The sequence below is a fragment of the Pelmatolapia mariae genome, linkage group LG16_19 (genome assembly GCF_036321145.2).
Source record: "Pelmatolapia mariae isolate MD_Pm_ZW linkage group LG16_19, Pm_UMD_F_2, whole genome shotgun sequence".
Lineage (NCBI taxonomy): Eukaryota > Metazoa > Chordata > Actinopteri > Cichliformes > Cichlidae > Pelmatolapia > Pelmatolapia mariae.
The window spans coordinates 13,595,698-13,614,471 of NC_086241.1; the positions used below are offsets into that span (position 1 = coordinate 13,595,698).

The following is an 18,774-nucleotide window of genomic DNA, read 5'->3' on the forward strand; positions in this document are numbered from 1 at the left end:
AAGAGACCGCCTACCAATAAAAACCGAACCTTCTCTCCCAATCCAGACAAAGGGGACGACGGATCCGCGGCGGCGCGCACTGAGCCTGAGCATCTGAGCACCTTGGATTGATCCGACGCGCAAGAACGCACCGGCACACACGCGAGCACGCCCTCCAGATCTACCTGAAACCTCCACGCCAGTTAATTGTCATTGTTGAAGGGCGAGAAAAGGGAGATTGAACCCCGATTTTATTTGCAGCCTCGCCGTGTTCCCATGATGTCATACCTGTGGATTCTGCTATTAGGAAGCCTGCTGGCTACGCACGCCAAGGCACAAGGTAATAATTTGTTTCCAGTTAATTCAGCGCATTCTTCAGCAGAACATTTCATGTGTTAGTGTGCATGGTGGCTTCTGTCTATCTTTTTATCTGTGCATCTATCTGTCTATCTATTTATCTATCTATGTCTGTCTCTCCCCCCGTCTGTCTGTCTGTATGTCTGACTAACTGACTGTGCTGGTCATTATCTCACTGCCTCCATTTCTCCCCCCACCTTTACTCCCCTCTGGCTCTCACCTGTCTTTCTCCTTTTCTGTCTTTTTCTCTCCTCTTGCCTTTGCTTGTGTGAGCACAATTACCACTGTGTCTTTTGCCAGTCTGCCTGAATCCCTGTCACGTTTCAATTCAATTAACCTTTAGCTGATTAAAAAAAAATCTGTGTTATTATTGTTATTATCAGTTCTGGCTAAGCGAATGAAAAGCCCTCCATCTTTATTACTATATTGGGGTTCCAGCTTTGTTTCCCAGACATCATCATTAAAAAAAAAGGTGTGTCTTGTCATGTGGCCATTTCTTTTTGGACTGGAGTTTAGGTCCATAGGGGTGTGGTGGTTCCATTGTTGTTACATAAATAATTATAATTGATTCCCGTTTCCCCCCTTCTGTTTCAATGTGTTATTGAGCCACATCTATTCTTTTCCTCTCTGCATCTCTCATTCTTCATGTTTTCTCTCTCCTCTTCCTTTCCCTTCTCCTTCAGCTGGCCCATGGGCCTCTGCCCTTCCCTGCGGCACATGCAATGATTCCAGATTGTTTAAATGTGCAGTAAAACTCAAAGGAATAGAAAGAAGCATTGAGAAAAACACATAAAGTGAGGAAAAAATAAAGAGAAAAGTGGACGGCTGTTGGCAAAAGATAAAGGAACAATGTAGCTGATTGAGAGGGAAAACAAGGATACACAAGCAAGGAAAAAGTGAGACAAATGAGTTTTATTATCCTTATGCAAAAAAATTCAGTTGGACGTTGGTGCGCATGGATGCAATCTGGCAAAATCTCACTCTACCGGTTATCACCAGATAAACCATCAGAGAGGAACCACCTTCACACACACGCACACACACACACGCACACACTCTCTCTCTCACACACACACATACACACACATACACACAAACAGACAGACAGAGAAAGAGAGCGCTTTTTTCCCCTTTCCTCTTTTCACACACATTGTCCATAATTGCAGAAATTTAATGTGATTTTAAACTCAGTAGATGTTGGACTATTCAATCACAGAAAATCTCAATGGGTGTGTTTGCTGACTTGCATATGTGTGCACACCAATTCTTAGTCACACCAAAAAAGATGGGGCGCTAGCTCAGCTGTATATGTGCACATCAGTTACAGTGCAATTTATAGAGTTGAATGATAGGGAGTGTCAGTAACTAGATCCAGCACCAGCTGTAGACAACACCCATCTACAGAACTAGTCTCAGTGCCTTACGCTTCCCGAGGGCCCTTAGCATCTGTGTGCGTATGTGTAGGTGGGAGTGGGGTAGAAGTTTAATGTACAGAACATGTGGGAGTATGGGTGTGCTTTATTTATCGGTGTGCACAATTCAGCTAGAGAACATGTGTTTGCCTTAGAAACAAATAAAAGAAAAAAGAGCTGTGATGTGAGCCAGGTGTGAGTGCATGTGTGTGTGTGTGTGTGTGTGTGTGTGTGTGTGTGTGTGTGTGTGTGCAGACTTGTCTGTGTTTACACCTTCAACTGCTAAGACATAAATCATTCTTTCGGTGGATAAGGGAAACCCACACCCATGCACACAAACACTCCACACATGCATTATCTCTATGGGGGCATTGTTAAGACACATGATTGGGGTAAACACAGCACTTTCTATCCCATAGAAACACAATAGAACCATACCTGTGTCACCTGGCACACATGCACAAACGAGTTCATGTGTATTTTTATAAGGCAGGGCATGCACACGCATTATTACTCATTCAGCTACACACAGGAAATCGCACAAAATCTCATGGTAGGAACCAGAAAAGCTCGAAAGTAATGTCCTTTTTTACTTCATGGTGCTGTTAACGTGTTTCAGATTCCAATTTATGTAATGCACAGTCCTGTGTGTTACATAACTAAAACTCCATTAAAAAACACCTTTACTCTTCTTCAGTTTCCAAAACAAACAAAAAGAGAACGTAATAGAAATTAAAACAAATTCAGCTTTTTATTGTCAGGCTTGCTAGGGTGTAATATAAAATGCCAAGATAAGGAGTTCCATCATTGGACATAATGAACAGGACTTCAATCCACATACTAGTATAATTCCCAACTGTCCATGTTATTTATCTTTCTATGATAAGATAAGATAACTTAAGATAAGTTTATTAGTCATTTCTTTACAAGGGGCTTTTCACAGTATATAGATTGCTATCTTTGATATGGCAAATGTTTATACTAGTCCTCTTTCCTGACACAACCCTCCCAAGGATTTGTGTTTTTCTTTATTGATCTTGAACGAGCACGTGAACATTTTCACGTGTAGTATAACGACAATACTATCGAGGCACTTCACAAATGTCCATAGCACATACAAATTATAATATGATATGACAAAAAAAGTGCTGCCTGTTTAAAAAAGCTGGCATAGAAAATTAATTTGTAATAACCGAGGCCAGCGGCTATGATCTGCACTACTGGGAAAAATTCACCAATGAGTCGCAGATACAGCCCGTGAAAATTACTGTATCATACCCAAACTTCTGCTCCGTAATGCTTTGTAAAAGTCAGGTCTTAAACCTGTTTAAATGTGGGCCGGTTCTTTGTACCGTACCACAGACACTATATCACTGAAAACATTGAAACTAGTTAACATGCTGTAAACTACAGAAACATCATTATTTAACACAGTATATTAATTGTTCATAAGAAGCACACCTCTTTGTGGCATGCTTTGCAATCACATATATTTAAGTGGAATTTCCTTTTAATTAAAGTTTGTACCTTATTTCCCAAGAACCACTTTTCCTGGTTCCTTGTCATGACAGTTCTGTCTTTTTTTTTTATTTTTTAAAGCATGTTGATTTATGCCAGAGTGCCACCATGGCAAAGCTGATGCCCATATCAGTTTGGTATCCTAAGTGCTATATTACAATTTCACCTTGGTTGAATTATATAGGCGAGGTACAGCATACTTCAGGATGAACTCTTACATTTTGGCATAGATCCAGATGGCTGTTATCAGTCACTCTTCTTTCTAGATACATGTCATATAAAAAAAGTAGTAAAGCAAACTGCCGGTTATGTAACACGGAAAGGTGAAGATGGACTCAAAATGAGCTGTGTGGAAAGATGCTTATAAAATTTCTCTCACGGAGCTAGAAGTTGCGCTTTACCAGGAGTTATAGGCAGAAATATGTCTTTTCCAAGAGTCGTTATTTTCAGGAGAGCGGCTAGAAATAATCAATTAACTGCCTGCTCATTGCCAGTATATTATTTGATAGAAATGTAGTTGGCAGTTGAATGATTAAGTAATAATTCACTTATATCTAAAATGTTGAATACTTGCCATTTGTAGCTGCACAGATATTCAAAACAAGACATTTGATCATGTCACTCGGGCTGTATGAAATTATATCAGGCATTTCCCACATTTCCCACATCTGTTTTCATTCTGTTACCCAATTAAATTAGTCAGTATTTGAAAAAAATCAATCAGCAGTCTAATCAATAATAATAATAATAAAATTAATAGTGGCGGCATTCATTTCCAGCAACTCACAGCGACGGCATAAACCCAACAAGGCAAGTTCTCTTTATTACACTTTAATTTTTGTTAATTAATGAGCTTCTAGGTGCTGTTAGAGAGATTTTTTCCACCAGTCTAAGTGATAGTAAGATACGTTCCCACATGGGTGAACTGGTTTAACTTAGGAGCTTCTTTCTCAGGGGATATTTTTGCAGTTTAGCACAGTTGTTTTGCGCCACACAATAGCGTGCGGCCATGTCAGAGACACAGATGACTCATCAGCCTCAAGGGAAAGTAGCGGCAATGAAAGAGAGAGAGAGTCAAGACTTGGTGAAAGGGAAGGGGCGATAGGGAAGGAAAGGAGTGAGAGCGCTTGGGATGTGCAACAGTTGGCTTCACTGCTGTGCTAACACAAAACAGGGCTCCCCTTACTCAGAGAGCGAGGGTGAATGGGAACATGTGTGCACATGAACTTCACACGTGTGTGAACATGTAGCTGTTTGTATGATAGGGGACAGGAGGGGAGGAGGGAACATTGCATGAGTTTGTATGTATGCATGTAAGTATTGCTGGACTGGGCAATGCTTGTGGGAGAGGTAGTTAAATGAGGAAGTGGCAAACTAATAGATGGGAACAGAATGTTCTATGAAGAAGGAGTTTGCATAGAGGGGTAGCCTCTACACACACACACTCATAAACACAAACACACATGCACAAGAACTGGGGGAATTATATTATATCCTTATGTCTCATACACACTGCGTTCTCACACAAATAGAGACTCATTATCAGAGTTAATGGTTTGAGAGATTATTAATAAGATTGTGGCAGAAGGTTACTGACAACTGTCTGAGGAACAGTTTGATGAATGTAATGTTTTTTCCGTGCCTCATCATAGGTGTTCTGGTGAGACTCATCAACTTCAATCTTAACTTTGTTCCACCCCATTAGCCTGAAGTGGCATGCTACAGCACATCTTTGATGAAGACAGTAATTTCCAAAGAACTGATTAAGATAGTGAAATTGATACATACCACACATATCCATGCGCACAATGTATGACTCTTTATGGAAACTGATTAACGTTTGTTAAACTGGTGCAGTGATATTCAGTGGAACAAAGAGATTTTTTTCTATGATGGTTTCAGGAGCCATTCAGTGGTGCATGAGAGTTTGCATGTCAAATATTCATGCTGCAGTGTGTGTGCACTTGCTTTTGTTTGTGTGTGTGAATTTTTTTTCCTGCAATATGAATGTATGTTTGTGTGGATGAACGGATTCAGGGTGTAGCCAGTACTTGTTACCACTAAAAGATTTTCACCCCGACGGAAATACTTTAGATGTGTTGCTGCTCTCCCTCCAGGCATCGCTGATTCTGATACAATCTCACTTGGCAAGCCCAGTGATTCTTTATTGAAAATCCACTCTGCAATGAATAGCTCTTAAAAAAGTGGTAGAGGTATTTGATTTCATTTTTTTAATCAGTCCTGCCTTAATATTGGGTGTTTTGTGAAAGAAGATCTGCTCAGATAAACCAACATCAGGGTGCTGCTGACGTCAGCAAGCAAAGAACAATCAAGCCAGAGCTCACTTTACTGCTTGAGCTTGTCACATGCGACGGGGGAATGTCACAGGCATACACGCACACATTGCTTGTCACACACAGACTGACAAAGAGCACATCTCTGTCATTTTCTCATTAGCACGGAGTTGCAATGCCAGTGCTGAGGTTAAGACTGCATTTGATGTGGAAGCAGGTCACAAGTGATCGATGTGTATGTCAAGCAGTTTTTTTTTTGTTTGTTTTTGGCTGGATCGGTAGCATCAGGCACCAATCAGGCCAGGGTGTGGCTCTGAGTTTATGTGTGTGTCATCTTAAACACCACTCAGATGATTTTAATGACTTAGAGGAACAACAGATGGAAGGCGATTAAGGCGTGCTGCTTTTTAATAATCAGCGGTTACACAAATCATGCCAAAATTTTAGTATATATTAGAAACTTTATTATATATATTATTATATTAGAAACCAATGCGATATTCCTTCCATTGGTTTCTAATAGAAAAGGTAGAAAATAGTGAATTGTATCATCGGGATGTTCTATGGGTTCAAAAGCATGGGAAAATATTCTTTGAGACACTGAGGTGGACTTTGAGTTGCCATGCCTGCCTTTTTTGTTTGATTAGAAAAGCTTGTTGCACAGGTTCTGCCAGCTGTGGCACCATGAATTGGCTTTTTTTCCCATCTGTTTCAAACTGATTGTCAGTATGTAATCCCACACTGTATTATTCTCTGACTTGCGTCTTTCACTTAACTTTGTGCAGATGATATAATCCCAACAGTAGAGCCATCTATTGAAACTTCCACATCTAAAGCAGATGTAGAGGTCATCGACCAGCATAACCTTGAGGAGGTGGTCACTGCAACTGAGGTGAGAAGTTGAGATATTTTGTTATTTGGTTTGAGCTGTTCAGTCCTGTGTCCCTGTCAGCCGTTTGAAAATCTCACCTAGCGTTACATAGACCGTTGCTTATTTAAATAAAATGTTGTGCCAAACAGGAAGCATTGCAGCCTGAGCCCACTGCTGACCCTGAATTGATCCAAGAAGCAAATGCTGCAGATGTAAGCACAGAGCCAGTGGCTACAGATGCTCCTGCAGGTGAGGAGGGGCAATCAGCGAGTCCTACGACTGGAGAAACAGAACCAGTTATTTCTGAAGCACCCACAACCACACAAGGTGATTAATAGAATTACATATATGCACATTTAAAGCAATAATGAAACATGATGCTTTTCGTTGTTTTGTTTTGTTTCTCTTTTTTGTTAGATAAATAAACTGCTGTCAGTTTCCTCACTTTTTAATACTTGGCATTCATAGTACACTGTTGTTTTTATTCTTTTTTTTTTACCTCTCTTGCTGTAAAATGTTTCAGGTAGTTAATATCTCACAGTAAAGCTGCAGTTTATTAAAAATAAAAATCTTCATTCTTCATTGTAGCAAAAAGCAGGTTCAACTTTTGCACTATTACTTCAAAAAAAATGATGTCACTTTGAAGGAATGGCTATTGTAATGTAAAATGTTTCTTACATGTCTTTCTTATATTGTTTTTAACTGTGCAGCAAAACAAGCCCTAAAAGTCCATGCCACAGAATGTGGTAATTGGGCTATAAAAGGAAAAATCTGTGATCTAATGCCTCGCTACTTCTGTTTCACTTCTATCCATGGCCAGCTGCTGATTCTGAGGATGACACTCCAGAAGCTACGCAAACAGCAGTTAATGAGGAGGAGCAACCCACCACAAATGCGAATACATCACCTGCTCAAGACAAGGTTAATACCATTTTTTAAAAAGTAAAACTTCTTATTCACACCTATTAAGGTTTGTATTTTAGAGATGTCATTAATAGGCTGCTATGATAGTGAGTAAATGTGTCCTGTACTATGGGGTCATATGTGTTATAATATATTTTTTTAATAGAGTGGACTTCATGACATCATAACAACAGTAGGTCTAGAAGCCAATGAGGAGGCACCAACTGATCCATCTGCTAATGAAGAGTCATCCACAGATGATTTCACAACAGTCACAGATGAAACTGTCACTATAAGTAAGTAAAGATATTCAAGTACGGTACATATTTTGCACACTCTTGTACATGCATTCATGAATATGGAAAATGCACCTGAGTTTTCACAATGAGTATCAACTTCAGTGCTAAGACCACAGAGAAAAAGTTGTAAACAGAGCCAAGCACATGTATTCTGTAGATGAGGCCATCTCTTGAGTGTCTTTTATGATGGGGTATTACACAAACTTCTTAGTAAAACATCATGTGCTGTCCCTTGTTTCCAGTATAAGCATGTATTTTGTGTGACAGTAGGACTGCAAGTCACAACAAGTAGTATAAAGAGACCTTTATATGCCTCATATTTACACAAATAATAGCATACAAACAATAAACATACCTGTATTTGCCCTTTGCAAATGCAGGTCGGTTATTATTTGGCATTGTGACTCCTTCTTCTTTTGATCATATAACCTCTAAACAAGACCTAAAAACATTTTATTTTCCTTAAATTCAGTTATATGAAATGCACAGAAGCTTGCAAGTTAAGCTGATGTTCAGAAATGTTCATTCACAGCATTTTAAATAATTACAGAAATGACAGATGAGGATCTGCATACCTTGAAAATCATTTGAGCAGAAACATTTTTTAGATCAGTTGAATCTTGGGGTTTTCCCATAATCTCTGAATATACGGCAGCGCTGCCTGTCCCTGAGCAAACACTTCAAATCAAACAGATCTGAAGAATGCCTTTCATTCTTGCAGTTTTGCTTTCTAGATTTTGGCTATAACTACATATTTTAAATTTGAGATTCGATCTCAACTGAGAGATTCTTTGATTCTGGGACTAATTAAATTTCTCCTGACAGAACTTTTGCATTGTCACTCATTAAAAAATATGTACATGCTGTAATGCTTTTTTGAGGTGTAATGTACTCTATAATTTTTTCTGCAACTCCCTGTTTTCTGAACAAAATAATCCATCTGTGCCTTTCTATCAGGAAATACAATTCCCTTAGGAAGGTTCTGAGGTGGGATTTTGGCTTGGCTGATTTTATCTTCCAAATTATGAATGTCATGAGCCTGCCAAATGACCCGAGTAAAGGTTTATGAAAATAGAAGTGTCTCCCTTAATTTATTTCTATTTATCTTATAACACCCTCTTTCTCAAACTGGAGTTTGTGCTCTTTCATACTAAATGTTATGCTGACCTCATGTCAGTATGTCCTGTTCTAAGGTTATGTTTGGCTTTACCTTTTTTTTAGACGGAGACATTGTGCTTTAGCTTAGCTTGTCCCTAGAAGTGCAAGCAGTGAGATGGGAAAGGAAGTTAGTAATTAGGACCAATTACCCTGGAAGAACTATTCAGACAAGAAGAAAAGATGTGGGGGTCAGAATGAGAGTAATGTAGGTTTGTTATTTAAAATCCATCCAATCAATAAAATATTATGGTATTTTAATTGTATTTGTTGTCATGATGTTATTAACAGAAAGAATAGGTCCCTAGAAAATAGGTCACTGAGGTTTCTATCAGTGATAAATTAATGCGGTGATCACACCCCACACTGCCCTGCCCAGCCTAACACTGTACACTGAGTCCCACATGTTATTTAAGTCACTTGGGTTTTCCCCAATAAATATATAGTAGGGTAAGGTTTTGTTCGTGACAGACAATATCCCTTAATCTAAGTCAACATTGGTTCACAAGATCACAGTTACACCCTTGGAGCTGGCTGTGTTTCAGTATTTCAGTACTGAGAACACCTCTGCAGGGCATTCATGAGGGTCATGAGGGACTGAGAACAGAGTGTTACAGTGTGTTACATGTGTTTCAATATGTTTTGGCATTATCTAGATAAAATTCCTCTAGGATGAGAAAATTCCTGTACATTGATTGAATTTGTATTTCTGCCAACCATGTTTATGTATATATGTATTTATTTATTTATTTGTTTATTTACCAGATCCAGGGTTTAACATTGAGAAGACGTCAATTGCAGAGCAGGAAACACATGGTCAGTAATTGCTCATAACAATTGCTGTTGAGTTTATTGTTGTTATTGATCAATAATCAAAATAAATGGAGATGCAAAGCAAGTACCTACCCAATACAGTACCAACAGATACTGATGAAGATTTAGCCTAAAGTGTAGTATTGATTGAAGTTTCAAAACAGTACAATCTATGCGATGCAGAGTAGCATTGTTTACCACAGTGACTGTAGATCTTAAGGATCAGCTGTTATGGCCCCATCGACATGGAGGGCTACATGCTTTTTACTTCAATGTTTTCACAAACACATTGGCAAGATTGATTGACTGACAAACAGGCTTATTGGTTGATTGATTGATTGATTGATTCATTGTTTTTCTGTATACAGGGTTAAACCAGGAAACTCCCGTGAAGAGCAGGATGGGACCACGGCAGAATTCAGGTGGTTAGTAATTGCTCATAATAATTACAATTCAGTTTAGTGTCGTAACCAATAACCAAAAATGTCCAGAATAAGATATGAAACAACACAAACAGTGCAAAGAGAGTAGCATTGTTTACCAGTGACTGTAGATCTTAGGGATCAACTGTTATGGCCCCATCGACATGGAGGGCTACATGCTTTTTGCTTCAATGTTTTTAAAAACACATTGGCAAGATTGATTGACTAACAGGCTTATTGATTGTCTAATTTATTGATTGATTGATTGATTAATTCATTAATTTATTCATCCATTTATTGACTATTTTACTATATACAGGGTTAAACCAGGAAAGTCCCGTGGAGAAGAGGGTGGTAACACACCAGGAGTTAGGTGGTTAGTAATTGCTCATAACAATTAAAATTCAGTTTATTCTTGTAACCAATAACTGAAAATGTCCAGAATAAATAAAGATATGAAACAACACAACCAGTACAATGAGATTTGCCCTGTTTACCACAGCGACTAGATCTTAGGGATCAGCTATTAATAGTTGTATTTGTATATCCAGTTGAGGCTTTTGCCAACATGGTGGGCAACAACATTTTTACCCCAATGTTTATTTTAAAAGAAAATAACAGTTAACTAGGTTTGTGTGCATAAATGTCAATTTAATTAGATAGCTGCCATCATCTAATTCTCTATTATTTTTAAGAGGTGAAATTAGAGCCTTAAAGCCATTAAGATGTAAAATATTACCGGGGAAATTAGTGACAAGACTGTCATCATCTTCATAAAGGTTCAAAAAATAACAAAGTTATTCCTCTACCCAACATTTTTTAGCACTTGATCACTTGAAAACTGCATCACAGACTGGGGTTTGAGATGGTCCTCTGGTAGCTCTAGAGCCTGGTACAACAGGGCTAATGCACCACATTCACAGTAGGTCTTGAGCAAGGGTTAAATTGGGATTTGAAACTTCTTAGAGTACTTTATGTTACCCCTTTTGAATTATTTGTGAATACTGGTCAATATTCTAGTGGGTGTTTAGCCTACTGTATAGTACATCTACCACTGAATGTATTCATATTAACACTAATGCATTTCAGTGCAAAATTAGTTCATACTGTTAGCACCTCCTGTACAATATAACCAGCAAGAAGTGTATAAACTACGCATGATTTAGTTTAAGTCAAACAAAATGCTAACCGTTACTGTGAGCTCAAGCCCCTGGCAGCTCTCATTTAAATCCAGTGAAAGGGGGACTGAAACACTGTGTTATAGTGTGTTAGATTTGTGATATGTATTCATAAACATATGATAAGTAGTTACCTTTCCAAGAATAATTTTGCATTTCCTTATTGATCCACGGTATTTGTTAATTTAATTTGATTTCTTTTTTCAGCACCTTTTTCGAAAGACGGAAAGGAAAACGAAGATGGTTGGTATTCATTCATAACTATTATGGTTGAAGTGATTGTTGTAACCAAAATAAAAATTTCCCGTGTATGTAAAGATGTACAAAGTTAGCACTACAATCAGGGGCTAGTAAAGTGTAGTTTAGTTTTGATAAAACATTCTTCTCATTCCTCTTGTCTCTCTGACGGTTCAGTGCCTTGCTCCCATGACAAGGTGCTGAACTGACTTGTTTTACAAAAGCTTAATCACTAACCTTGCGGCAATATGACAGAAATGTGGGAACAGCAGATTTTCCTGAAGCAGCTTCTCAGTTCCCTCCTGAAATGTGAAAACTCAAAAGTAGTATAATCATTTTTATACTTGCGAAGGGTGAAAGACTTCTCTTTAGTACTCTGTTATTAGCAGCTTCTTCAAGTCGAAGCAAGTAAAGGGCAAGGATGATGTCACAGACATATACAGACAGGCAGTGGAGAAGGAGATAACAGGGTTGTTTGAGTATGGATAAAATCAAAGATCAGGTTGTGAAAGAGCTAGAGAAAGTGTTTGTCTCTCTCTCGCTCTCTCTCTGTGAGATATTTTATCGCTCTGATGCTATAAAGTATCTTTGCCATCTTTGTAACTGTACATAAGGGATGTTTCATACAATCTTGTGTATGCATGAGCGTGTGTGTGTGTTTGTACAGTCTAGTTAGGACAGAAACTTTAGAACTCTTAATGCCCCTGAGGTTACAAGTCACTGTAAAGAGAATAATCTCACCTTTCTTCTTTTTTTCCACTTTGTCATTTCAGCAACAATGCTTTACATGCATCATTAGAACATTTAAATAATACCTTCTCTCTCCTTTCTTGTCTTTCTGTCTCTCTTTAGTGCCTGCTTTGGGTGCCTCAGAGAGCGGTGGTAAGGCTTTAATTTTTTCTGTTTGTCTTGGTGATCAAAATACGCATGATAGCAAAATATTACAGTGCAAATCCTAGTCAAATACTGTACATAGGATCGTAGCCGCAGCAGCAGAAATAGGCCCAGTGTGGTTCTGAAACAGACAGGATATTACTGGCATGCCTTTGTCAATGCAAACAGGATACAAGAGTCACAGAGAAATGCCTCTCTCTCGTGTTTAAAGCAGGTCTTCAGGGGTGTGTCACATCGAATTTTATTGGAAATAACTTGAATTTCAGTATGTGAAACGGTAGAATTAAATGTTCATATCAGAGCAGATGAAAGGATACAAACAGTTTACCATGAACAACTGAATGTGATGTTGTTGTGTTGCTAACTTTTTGTGTGTTCTCTCTTCTTTACAGCAGATCAACAGCCCCAAAGTGAGTTCTCTCTTCTGTTTTCCTGTTTTAAAGTAACAATCCATGTGTGCCACAAACCTACATGCAACTTAGTTGGCTAAGACTCAACCTTTCACCATAGTCTCTTGCCATATTCACTGGTCAAAAATCTATTCAGTTCCCAACGTGCACATACACATGAGCATTATTCATTTGTAGCATTGCTAAATATTCACTGACGTCTGGGGCTCACAGTGTCCTGAGCACCAATATTTCTGTGCTCAAGACACAGGCTTCAGAAGTGAATCGCTGCTGGGCCAACTATGACTTCACTGTGATGATTATTACCAGAATGTTTTGGTAGCAAATAATTCAAGCCCCACAGCAACACCCTGATTACAACCCCATTATTGATCGGGCCATCTCAGTCACTTTTAATTATAGTCTGTTTACATTGTCTTTCTAACACTACAGTTAAATTTTGGAGTTTTGCCTCTATGCACTGCTCAGTGGATTTTAAATTAAAGAGTCAGACTTTTAATTTTGAATTATAAACATTTTTATACATAGGCCCCATTTTTAGAGGCTCATAAAGATTGTTTTTATTACTTGGGCGATAATCCTTTGAAGTTAGTGACTGCCTAAAGCCCCGAATCCATGGACATCACCAAATGTCACATTGCTTGAGATGCTGTGCTTGGTCTTTACTGAAGCCACCCTCAGTTGCTGCTTATTTGTGGGTCTTTCTGCATTTAGTTCTGTCTTCAGTAACTGAAAATCATGCTCTACTGGGTTGATATCAGGTGACTGACTTGGCCCTATCGAATTTCTTGCCTTGAGAAACTCTTGGGTAGCTTTGCAGTATGCTTTGTGTTTTTATCTATTTGCACTGTGACGGGCTATCTCATCAGTCACATCATCAATAAATACCAGTGGATCCGTTCCCCTTGGTAGCCATACATGCCTTTGGATCATGAGCTGTTTCTCTTTTACTCCATGCTTTTGTAGTACTAGTTCAGCTTTATTTAATCTGTTCCATGTTTGTCAGAACTCTGCAGGCTGTTTTAGATGTTTTCCAGCAAAGCTAATCTGGCATTCTTGTTCTTGAGAATAACCAGGGGTTCACACCTTGTTGTAAATCCTCTGTGTTCGTGATGGCATCTCTTGATCGTAGACCTTGAAAAAGGCGCACCTACTTCCTTGAGAGTGTTCTTGACTTGGCTAGATGTTGTAAAGTGTTTTCATTAACCAAGTATAGTGGCTTTGATTGACTGTAACAGGCTGTAATTCCGAAACAGTTAATGCTAACCATTTTTTATAAAACCTTTGAAGTCAGCATTTCAATCACATATTGATTGTTCAATTTAGAATCCATTGTAGTGGTAAAGGGAGGTAAAACTATAAAAGCTGTGCCTTTGTGCAACAAATCTGAGTTTAATTATTATGTGTAGTCAAGTAGCTTTGGTAGGTTTGCATGTTTAAACCTTCCTTTCAAGTTTAAAAAACATCTAAGAATAATTTTATAAAAGAAGCAAAAGCTGTAGAGTCTACCAAATGGATTCAAGGTTTAACTCACAAGTGCCCAAATGTTTAATTACAGAAGCGACTCTATTGAAGATATGGAAAACATATTTCGATGATAGTCAGTGTCGTTTAGTATTATTTCATGTCAATGCCTCTGTTCAAGAAACAGTTGTGTCCCAGCTGTATGTGATGCGTTTATGCGCATTCATGCTCATACACGTCAGTTTCCACCCACCTTTACTTCCTTTTTCTGACTCACTATACTCTCCGGTTTCATTCCACTTAATTTAACTGACTAATTCCCACTTCTTATTCGTCTCACTTTTCTGACTCATGCCACTCCCTTGCTTTTCTCGCCGTGAGCTCTGGATCTCCTGTCCTCTTTTATTCTTTTTTTTTTTTTTCGAACATATCTTTTATGCCTCAACATCAGTTTCACCCCTGTAGCACTGAAAGTCTCGTTGTCAACTCAGGCCACAACAAGACAATAAAAGCCTCGCCTTTAAGTTGGAAACACAACAGCATGAAATCATGTGCCAGATATATGTAGTGTTAGTGTAGCCACCTATTACAATGAGTTTGATAGGGTTACTTAAACCTTTTTGATTGTTAAAAACATTATTTAGATGCACAATTAATTACATTTACTGACAATTTAGCCAATTTAATGATGTATGTGCCAGTACCTATACTTGGCTGTGTGCTGTCACACAGCATGAAAACTATTCATTTTGGTGTTGTCATAGTAACTGGGTTACAGGTGCAGACAGATTTCTGTGAATGCTCACTGTGAATGCTGTGGGAAGTTTAAATGACAGACGAATGAAAAGGAATCAGAAAATTCTGGAACGAGATAATGCAGCCTCGCTCTCTTGCTCACACACACACACACACACACGCACACACACACACACACACTGTTGCTTGCTCTTCATCTCTCCCTCCCTTCCCCCTGTCTGTCTCACACATACACACATAATTCACACATTATGTCATGTCAGTGAGCTTCTTTGCTAAATTGATATTCATTCTTTCAACTGCAAAATGGCACCCAGTGCTGACACTCAGTGTTACAGTTACAGTTGTTATAGATGGATTTTCACAGATCACATTAATGCTCAGACCAATAGGTTTACAGTTCCAGTGGCATGTTCATAGGATACTGCTGAACTTGACTGCACATTCTCTGCTGGTATAACTTATCTTTATTTGTCTTTTTTTTGTTTGTTGTGCTACAGAGGCCAGCTCAGGCTCTTTAGCAGCAATCCTTAGTGTGATTGTTGTGTCTGCAGTGGGAGCAATCGCTGGATACTTCACCTATCAACAGAAGAAGCTGTGCTTCAAAAATAGACAGGGTAATTATCTGATCTTTTTGTTGCTGGTGGAAAACTAATTAATAATAATAAATCAAAGGGAAAACTCAATTTATACAGTAGCTACCTTAACTGCTGTACGCAAGGTTTGGTATTTGACCAGACGAGAAATTCTTCTTGACCCTCATCAACAATGAATGAAGTGTATGCCAAAATTGTGTTTGTTGTTCAGTTTGGTGCCCACATTAGCAACAGAAGAACTGCTTATGTCCAAGCTCTTTGAAATGAATGCCAACCCCCATCAGAGCTTCAGATCTGTTAAGCTTTAATGGCGCTACAAAAGAAAATTATTCATCTTTTATCTGAATCTCTGCTTTAAATCAAGTTTCATCCTAAGTGTGCCCAGTGGGCAAGGTGTGTGTTTGTTTCTTGTAGTCCTAAAAGCACAGGTTTTTAAGTTTACCAGTTCTTTTAAATTCAGCTTTTGGCTCCCTTTCGTGAAGTGTTGTCAGTGACATACGACTCACACGCATCCTGCATCCTATTACTGCCAGTTCAGCAAAGTTTTCATTTGCAGTCAACATGAGTAATAGGGCATCCAGTTATAGCAGTGCAGGCCAGTAGTCAGATTCAAAGTAACTCTTATAATTTGAGCATTTAGAGTAATAGACAAAATGTGTTCTTAATTTGATGAAACATATTTAGACATGCAGTTTTCCTCTGTAAAGAGTAGAGGTGGTAATTGCAGCCAGTTTCTGCTTCATTAACAATAAATTAAAAGACTTCACAAATAGGTATAAGTTTTTCACTGTGACACAAAAAATAAGAAACTAATTTTCATGGTTTGGATAATAAGCAATTACCCCAAGAAATCAAGATCCTTAGAAACTCACACTTCTGTATAGCTGGTGAAGCAGTTTCACACTGAAGGAAGATGAACGCTTTTCCTTATATTTGATAGAAGGGACGCAATAACTTGATGCTAATTTGTAGAAACATTATTAAGCTAAATCATAGACTGTATACAAAGGATGGGCATATCCACCATGATGTCACAGAGTGATTGCGAATCTTAATTTTGAAACCTCAACTTTAATAGTATAGCTGTATAGGAGTTCTGCATTTTGATCTTAAATGAACAAACTTGGTGATTAACTTAGGTCCAGTTCAGTTGTTTGAGTCAGCGAAAGTGAAGCCTAGCAGACAGGCGGTAATACAGTAGTGCTCACAAAGCTGTTCTTTTTCATGCAAACTATAAGCCTTGTGGGGATCTATGAGCATATATTCACTTTTAATTGTAGCCTTAAGGAATTGCAATTTTTTTTGGCAATTGCGCATTGGCTTCATTTTTTCTGCTCTGGAGGTTGCTGCTTAAATACTTGCGAAATTCAACTTGGCAGTACAACCTTGCAATTGAGCAATGAGTTGCCACGTTTGTTTTATTCGCTTTTCTCTGACTGTCAATCTTTGTGACTAGAAGCAGACCCTGAGGCTCCACACAAAGCTGATGCAGCAGAGGCTCGGTCAGATCCCCAGGGTATGACAAACACACACACACACACACACACACACACACACACACACAACGAAAACGCAAAGAACACATTTTTGATATAAATATTCACATGTAGTACTTTAAACGTGTTAACCATTAATCTATTTTTTCCTCCTTTCTTTGTTTACAGTTCTTAGCAACCTTCTGAACTCCTCCTAGACCTGAAACGATCACCTTACCGCCCGGGCCAACTACAGTCTAGCAAAGTGGCAATCTCACTGTTCGGCTCTATCCTCTGTAGAGCTAAATTACTGTGAGGCCCCAGAGTAGGGCTGCGTGTTTCAGTCTGAATTTCTATGTCTGTATGTTGCTCTACACGAGCCTGCGTGGATGTGTCTCAGTGTGCGTGTGAATAATATCCGTTCATTCTTGTGTGTGCATAAATGTGGAAAGAAGGAGCTAGATAAAGATCATGTGATCTTTAGGGCTTTTATTATTGTTATAAAAAATGTATTAAAATAATTGGTCAAACACTCTACTTTAAACCAAATTATTAAAATTTTCTTTCAGAGTGGCCATTAAAGAGATTTAATCTCAATTTACGTATAACCATAAAATGGATTAATTATATACCTACCTTTTAATTTTATTTATATGGCTACTATTAATTCAATGTAAATATAAAACAGTAACTGAAATTGATGTTGTAGGTGTTTAACTTGTAATTGTTTCTTTGGAATTTTATACAATTTTGCCATTGTTGAGCTGCCCGTATGATTTTAAATCATTTAGATAAGACATTTCTTTTTCAATTATCTATAGTACAGATGCAGGTTAACTGGATAACAGGGGGACACAGTAGCAAGCATTTTGTGGATTTTGTAGTAAAGGATTTAAAGACTAGTATTCTCGGGATGCTTGGTCAAATGTGTTTAGATGACCAACGATGTCACTGAATGTGTGTGCTTGTTTTCTGATAGGTGAAGGGGCTTGATTTAAAATCCTGTTAAGTGACTGCCGTTTCTCCTCGGTCGGTTGAATACATTAAAAGATGACACAAATCAAATACAGACTAATATTCAAGTCATATTAATTTAGGAAATACCAAAAACAAGCCAACAGAAATATATTGTGTAAACTTACTAAAGTACGATGAGGTAAAGTCTAATCCAGTGTTGTTTCTGTAAATGGATGAATGGTCACCTGACATGGAGGTCATGTAGTAATGTATTAGACTTTGTTCTGATGTAGTATGTGTGTAGTTGTGATGCAGTCTTTTTTTTTTCTCTATAGTGCCTTTCACTGACACAGCCTGGCTTGAGCAATCTACAGACACACAGAGAAGATATACAGGGTGACAAATTAAAGGAAAAGCCTAAATGGATGGTTTATGCTGCAGGGAGATTTTTTTGTTGCTGTTTCAAATTTCAGTTTCAAGTTCTGAGCTATTCTAAATTTAAAACATTTCACTTTGATGGCTGAAGTCTCTTACAAGATGAAAATACACCCATCCAAATTGCCTGTTTAATTGCTTGGTAAGAATCAAAACAATGGATCCATAAACTATGGACTTATCAGTCAGAGATCTCCCCCCAGGTCTCCAACAATGTTATCAAAATAGATAATGAGGGAATATTTTCTTCCTCCAACAGTTCCAGAGACTCACCAAACTGATGTCAGTTTGGTGTGATGCACTGGCTTAACACTTTACAACACCCTTAATGCTGGGTCAAACTTTTTAC

At 38.3% G+C, this 18,774-nt stretch overlaps 1 protein-coding gene across 1 annotated transcript; it reads left to right on the forward strand.

The window, feature by feature from the left end:
* The first annotated feature begins 144 nt into the window (after positions 1-144).
* si:ch211-39i22.1 (cell surface glycoprotein 1) lies at positions 145-17,550 on the forward strand. The gene is made up of 13 exons (XM_063499812.1): positions 145-319; positions 6,346-6,452; positions 6,581-6,758; positions 7,252-7,352; positions 7,501-7,630; positions 9,554-9,604; positions 9,970-10,026; positions 11,409-11,444; positions 12,291-12,320; positions 12,725-12,742; positions 15,463-15,579; positions 17,015-17,074; positions 17,223-17,550. Exons 1-13 carry the CDS (start codon positions 256-258, stop codon positions 17,249-17,251), a joined length of 978 nt encoding a protein of 325 aa, XP_063355882.1. The 5' UTR covers positions 145-255; the 3' UTR covers positions 17,252-17,550.
* Positions 17,551-18,774: the final 1,224 nt, after the last annotated feature.

What these genes read in the sequence shown, in the direction of transcription:
- si:ch211-39i22.1 (XM_063499812.1), top strand. Translation starts at nt 256, where the DNA reads ATGATGTCATACCTGTGGATTCTGCTATTAGGAAGCCTGCTGGCTACG. An exon ending in TACGCACGCCAAGGCACAAG is followed by an intron (nt 320 to 6,345) that starts GTAATAATTTGT and finishes AACTTTGTGCAG; the next exon opens with ATGATATAATCCCAACAGTA. An exon ending in AGCACCCACAACCACACAAG is followed by an intron (nt 6,759 to 7,251) that starts GTGATTAATAGA and finishes ATCCATGGCCAG; the next exon opens with CTGCTGATTCTGAGGATGAC.